Consider the following 6,928-nt stretch of genomic DNA (forward strand, 5'->3'; position numbering starts at 1 on the left):
TAAATACAGCCACCTGAGTGCATTACCATATGCTTTTCATTTAAGGGAAATCCAAATTGACTGCTAAGAGACATTTAGTAGCATTCTGAATGTTAGCAGCAGCGATGTAGCTGTGGGCTTTTGCTTGTTTTGTTTTTGTGAATTGCTAGAGAATGAAGCAGAACTCAGTGTGTGGTGCTTTAAATTTTCCTTCGCATCTAAGCCGGCCTCTTCACAATCTCACAATTCTGCTTGGGGGTCAAGTGATAGACATCAGCTGACACTTAACTGAGCAAACCCAATCAGTTTCACTTCATCAGGGATCTCAGTGCCATCACAGCCAGAGGCCTGCAAGAAAAAAATAGAAATGTTCACTATGAGATGTTACAAAATATTTGACAGGCAGTCTATGCATTTCCTGCACTGCCTAGTTAGTAACAAAAGGGTTTCTTCAGCTTAAGAATGAAGTGTCTAGACTTCCAGGACAATCCTCTATCAATGTTAGTAAAGAGCATACTTCATTTTACCGTCATACATCATCTTTCATACAATATTGCTGATTACAAATAGAAAGTGGAGGACAAGCACTGGTGCCTATGCTTACATAAAAGTCAGTTTCCTGTCATCCAAAACTGTCACTTTTACAAAGACAAAAGCAAAAAGATATTGTCCAAATCTTCCAGCCTTGTCCAAACCTGCACTCAATGTGCACCTAGCTTTTGGGTGAGGAAACCTGGGAGATTTATTCCCAGTAGTGGTTTTAAACGTTGTGCTGCACACGTACAAATGTGTTGCCAAGGATCCCAATTCCAGATTTTAAGACTGTTTTAGAATTCTGGCCCTGAATTAAAGGTAGGAATGAGTAAAAGGTAGACTTTTTTGATTTGTTGTAAAAAGACCCAAGGGACTGCAGTTTACAGTCTATTAGTTCACATGGCATTTTTGAGATTTTTTTAATGGAGTGTTTTGCAGTACAAAACTGGCACAAAGCAAGAATGCATTTTGCACAAATAATGGTAAAGGTATAAAGTTCTCATTTCTTAGGAACAGAGTCTTGCTTTATCATTGCTTTAATAAATGCAGCCACTGTACGGTATTGTAACACTGTGTTTTCTAAATTCAAAATGTATTGGTATAGGTCAGAGATTACTACATTCTTGCTGGTGTTCCCAACTAGTTTGAAATCCTATGCCTCTTTGGTGCATAAAACAGTGTACAGGGCCATGGACAGGGTTTACATTTGTGTTGAAAAATACTCCCTTTTCCTGGCACAAAAAGCAAGCATGAGGGCATTCAAGTTGCTTGTAACAGAAAAAAACCATACTGATTTTGCCACAAACTGTTGGCTCTTTCAAAGAGCAACTTTGCTGGAAAGCAAAGTTTCTAGCACCATGTGTAATGTGTGTTCAGTTTCACACAGCACCATGGAGGTCCCTAGGACCCATGGTAGTCCACAACCTTTCACTCTCCTCCTTCTCCCCCTGACTCCAAGGGGGTGGGAAAGCACTGGCTCCCTGATAGCCCACCCAGTGGTGAACTGTTAGGGGGCCCTTTGGGGCCTTGCCGCTAGCGTGCTTGCACCATCTCTGCTCCCTCTAGAACAGTTCGAGCAGCAGCAGCAATCCCTGAACACAAGCCTGAACACCCTGACCCACCTGTCTGCTCTGCCAGTCAGCGGAACAGGTAGGTCTGCCTTGTGGGGGGGGGGGGTAAGGTTGGGGTGACAGAATTCCCCCTGGGACTCTGGCAGCAGCACTGTCAGAGGTGGCAATGGTGAGGAGAGCAGTTCTCCTTGGTCCTGGCAACCCAGCAGGGCAGGGGTTTGACCTTGGTAGCTGTGGTCATTAACAGCCTGCCCCTTTCCCAGCAGGAGAATAATTCCCAGTCCAACTATTGTGCTCTCCTTGGGAGCCCCCTACCAGCCCTTGTCTGGAGAGCTTTCCCTTGAGGCAATAAGGGGCTGGACTGCCTTATGTTCTACTTCTTGCCATGTTTTCCTTGTGCTGTAACTGAACTCATGTAAAGAGCCTAAGAAATAAAGAAGTTTGATAATGGTAAACTACCTACAAGGTAGTTTCTGACTCTCTTAAGCATATCACACAAAAAACTGTACCAACAATTGGTTCCTATTATGAAAATGTTCTTAATCCCTTTAGAAATACAAAAAACTCTAAAACTCTTGGCTCTTAGATCATACTTTTTATTAGACCAACTACAAAATAGCCAAAAAATTCTTTCTTTATAGGCTTTTGGGCACGCACACCTTTCTTCAGGCTGAGGAGAGATCAAAAATTGTAAAAGTCCTCTTAGTAGAAATATACTTCATTTTGCACAGGAGAAGCTGAGGCTGGACATATATATTCCCCTGGGTCTGTTAGAGTCCCTTTGTGTGAGTTGCTCTTTGATGCATGTGCCCGAAAGCTTGCAAAGAAAGCGTTTTTTTTTGCTATTTTTAGTTGGTCTAATAAAAGGTATTACCTCTGAACCAAGAGTTTTACAGTTTTGTATTTCTCTTTGTCTTAGACCAATAAGGCTACAAAATAGATCCCTTAATCCTTTTATGCATTCATTACAGGTTAGTCTGTAACCTGAGAATGGAGCCCCAAAATACCTAGATAGAAGTGCCAGCAATATTGTAGAAATATTCACCACCAAACCAGAAATACTTCTTTAGGAATAGTAATAGTCTATTTCTAAATGACCCAAAAGTATTATTAGGCTGGCAGTGATTATTTTTTGCCCTTTTGATTTTAGAAGCAGTGCTTTAAAATGATAGACACACAATCCATTAATTTTCTATTTTCAAGCTTAGCATAAACACTAACATGGACCAAAAAACTCCAATTAGTTGAAAATTGTTCAAGAAACCAGCAAACATGCTCTCCATTAACAGTGTTTTATTATAGGGCAAACTTTAAAAAGAATTTTGTAAACTGCAAATTATATTGCACAGTATTTCTGTATTTCTCTAGCTAGTCTCATGAATATCTGTATTTTAAAAAGAACTATATTCCTACCCCAGTTCTTCATAAATAGAGACTTCAGGAAAGTCATAGCTCAACTGCAACAGCCTTTTGCAACAAGGACTAAAAACAACATACAATTTGTGGCATTACTGTACAGAGGCATAATTACAATTTGCTGATATTTTATAATATAAATTATCTTCAACCATAACAGGTTAGTGTTATTTATTAAAAAAAATAGAACTTGATGGGACATTAATTCTTACTGTGTATTTTAAAGTTCCCTTCAAGGTGAAAACATTTGTTCATTGAATAGCAAATCTAATACTAACAGAAACTATGATCAAAAAGTTAGATACCTATTTCCTCAATAGCAATAAATAATGCCAGGCTAATGAACATTTTTCAAACAAACTACAAAGCCAGAAAACATTGGAAATATGTTACATTTAGACTTCAATTTTTCGAACACCATTTATGAGAAAAGTGAATTTTAATTGACTTAGGAGGTGCTGTTAAACTAGGTGAAAACTTGGTAAAAAGTAATGAAAATACATGAGTGTGTGCAGTGGAATGACAGAGTTCCGGGTTAGTGCCTCTATTACATGATCCAGGAACAAACAGAATAGAAAAGCCACATACTAAATAAATCCAGGGATGATACCTATACATTGGGAGAACTAAAAAAAAATATATATAAATCAGGAGCTAGAAAAATATAAGAGACACCTAGAGAAGTAAGAAATATCAGCACAAATTAGATTCAGCTATTCAAAATAAAGTCCATTCCAGTGCCCACTGGTGACAACACAAAATGAAACTGCATCTTTGAAAAGGATAAGGCTGATGATATACAGCTTGTCAGGATGATTAATAACGGATATGAATCTGAAACCCAGTGGCTATTCACACTGTTATGTAGTTAAATGGTTATTCCCATATAACTGTGGTGTAAATAACCTCTTAGGTTGACAGCAACTAGGAATTAGACTGAAATATGCTATGATGTTTTAACTATCAGAAAAGGCATAAAATTCTGAATTTTACATAGAAAGGCCTCATTTCACATACTAGGCATGCTGTAATATGTACAGGGGTGTGCAAAACAGGCCCTATTTGATTCAGATTTGGTCGGAATTAGGGACAGTGATTCAATTTGTTGATTCGGATCACTGTCCCCGATTCAATTCAGCCAAATCCGAATCTGATGATACATTCCTGATTCAGAGAATCTGCAATTCGGACACAGGCACAGCTTTAAAAGTTTTTTCTACATACCTTGAGGTAGCAGCATGGCTTGTGATCACTGCGGTGCTGGGCCATGTGGAATGTCCCACAGCAGCATGGGGGGGCTCTCCAGAGCACACAGCAGCAAACCCAGAAATGGACTGGAAGTACCCCCTGCACCCCCCCCAGCCTGGAGATTGGCAACAGGGGGACCCCGGGTGTCATATTCCCCTCCCCCCCCCAACCAAGGAGGCACCAGTTGCCAAGCCACTGGGCCCCGGTGGACCTGGAAGTGCTTCTGGCCCACTTCTAGGTCTGCTCTCGAGTGCACTGGGGATCCCCCCCGTGCTTCCGTGGGATGCTGCATCTGCCCCAGCACTGCAGCATTCAGAACCTCTGTTATCTAGAGGTATGTAGAAAAACCATTTAAAGCTGTATCTACATCTGAATCACCAAATCTGTCCAAATTGATTTGGAGAGATTAAAGGGTTATCTGATTCAATTTGAATTTGGAGATTCGGCTACCGAATCGGGCCAAATCGAATCAGGGACCAAAGCTTTGCACAGCCCTTACTGTGTGTACTTTAGTAACAGATACAAAAGAGGGATCTCAGCAAAATGCAAGAAAACTTTATCAGGTGGTTTGGTTTTCAACAAATAGTGACATTAACAATGCTATAGGCATGTCTATGCTAGCTTAATGCAGTGCCAGAGAGCACCACAATGAGGCATGCTGTACTTCTGATTCAGGAGGCAGCAGGTAAAATTGTGCTGAGTATATGTGATAAGGATGCTATCAGGACGCTTTAGTGATGCATGACTAGTGCTGCAGTAAGAGAGACAAAATTTCCCTGTAAGGAGGTAGCATGCATGGAGTGGATGCAGCACGCTTTGCTGCCAGGGTAGGGTGTAGGCATGCCTAATCTCACTAAACAACAATTAAGAGTAAAAAAGAATTTGTATGCAAGGGGTAAATGCCAGAGAAAAAGGACTGGTTTAGGGTGTTGGAGTAGTCCTGTTTAATGGAGAAAAGGGACATTTGTAAGGGTATTTCCCGCCCCCACCCCCAAAATTAGGTGAACAGTTGGTTCTATGAACATTTTCACAAATGAAAAGGAAAGGTTCATCAACTCTTAAAACCATACAAAGTGATCATAAATCCTGAGCAGGTAGGTAGACCAGGCAACCAATTGGATCCTTCCTTTTTCTACAAATTTTCTCTGTTGTCCGACACAAGGCAGCTTCTTTGATAAATGAAACTCTTTTGGAGGTCCTCATATCTAGCAGACACTTATTCTAACCTTACATAAAGCAGCTGAATCATACTCAACTAAGGATGCTAAAACTATAAAGTTAATTGGCAGCAGCCTAGTATTTATATGCTAATCATTCAACAGCTTTGGGTATCCAAATGTTTCTACTTAATTTTGGTAGTAAAGAAAAACAAATATAGCACATTACTACCTGCAAACTTGAGCTTAGTCTTTTCAAGATAAAGTTAAAATCTATATTAATAACAACATTTACCACTGTACCACCACCTCAGGATCAACAACAGTGCAGCCTGTTATTGCTTAGAGTAGCAAGGAGTCCAAACTGCAAACGACCTGCAATTTAAATATACAAAACAGAGCCTGGGTGTGGGATGGAAAAGACCATGGAAGAAAGTGAATGCGACAGCACCAAGCAATGGATTAGTTTCATGATTGGTGACAGGATAAGGGAGGAAATAAACCAAGTTGAAAGAGCAAAAAGAAAAATGGATAAGAGGGGTAGGCAGAGAGAGAGAGAGAGAGAGAGAGAGTGAAGCCGAGACGAAGACTGGGGGGGATGGAAGAGGAGAGCAAACAGTATTCCGTGATCACTGCAAAAAATGCCGTTTGCTGTGATTGTGTGTGGAAATTGTCCCCCCAAAATAAAAGCTCACTGGAACTCAAAGAAAGCACAGTAATTCCTGCAGCCATAGAGCACATAGTTCAAGAGCTACTGAGAGGCTGAGCTAGTGACATTGACTCAGTAAAGGCACCCGTCAGGAAAGCAAAAAGGTTTCAGCATCATCTTTTAAGAAGCCAGATGCAATGCTGCAGTCTAAAGACGATAAGTGAAAAGAAATCCAAGAAAGCTAAATACATTTCTGCTCATGATTGCATACAGGAAATTCCCTGTAGGAACCCTGCATGCAGATGGTGGTAAATTGTTTTGTTCATTGTGCAACGTGACTCTGGATGTGTTGAGGAAAACAGCATTGATTGGCATTTAGAGTTCAAATCACATATAAAGTGAAAGGCTGCTGCAGAAGCTGAAGGTCAGAGCTAGAAACAAGCAACCATGTCCTCAATCTTTAAAAGAACCACTGAAAGCAGTCTGACAAGAAGAGAGGCTACATTCATGCTAGTGGAGGCATTCACAGCTGCCAACATTCCTCTGGAGAAAATTGATAATCCTAAATTAAGGGAGTACTTGAACAGCCACATGCCAAATGCTGGCAGTTTCCCATGTGCAAACAAGCTTCACCAAGATTATCTACCAGGAGTAATTGCTTTGCACGTTCAGTCTACAAAATCTGCATTGGCAGAATATGAATCAGTCTCGATTGTAGCATATGAAGCAACAGATGTCTAAGATAACCATGTTCTGCACATTTTATATGTACTTGGGAGCTGGACAGACTGCGACCTGCCTGTTTGTCAAACACAGCAAGTTTATATATATAAAAATAATATTTTTTAGTGAGAGCAATGTGATTGAATATGCTT

The 6,928-nt window shown here is 40.4% G+C and overlaps 1 protein-coding gene across 1 annotated transcript in view; it reads right to left on the bottom strand.

Moving 5' to 3' along the window:
• Positions 1-6: 6 nt before the first annotated feature.
• STK39 (serine/threonine kinase 39) overlaps positions 7-6,928 on the bottom strand; it is a 317,667-nt gene continuing 310,745 nt past the window's right edge. The window contains exon 18 of the mRNA XM_019522752.1: positions 7-327. Coding sequence (XP_019378297.1) covers positions 253-327 — 75 coding nt within the window. The 3' untranslated portion in view covers positions 7-252. The remainder of the gene's footprint in view (positions 328-6,928) is intronic.

The sequence above is a fragment of the Gavialis gangeticus genome, unplaced genomic scaffold (genome assembly GCF_001723915.1).
Source record: "Gavialis gangeticus isolate Ggan-Ray unplaced genomic scaffold, GavGan_comp1, whole genome shotgun sequence".
Classification (NCBI taxonomy): Eukaryota; Metazoa; Chordata; order Crocodylia; family Gavialidae; genus Gavialis; species Gavialis gangeticus.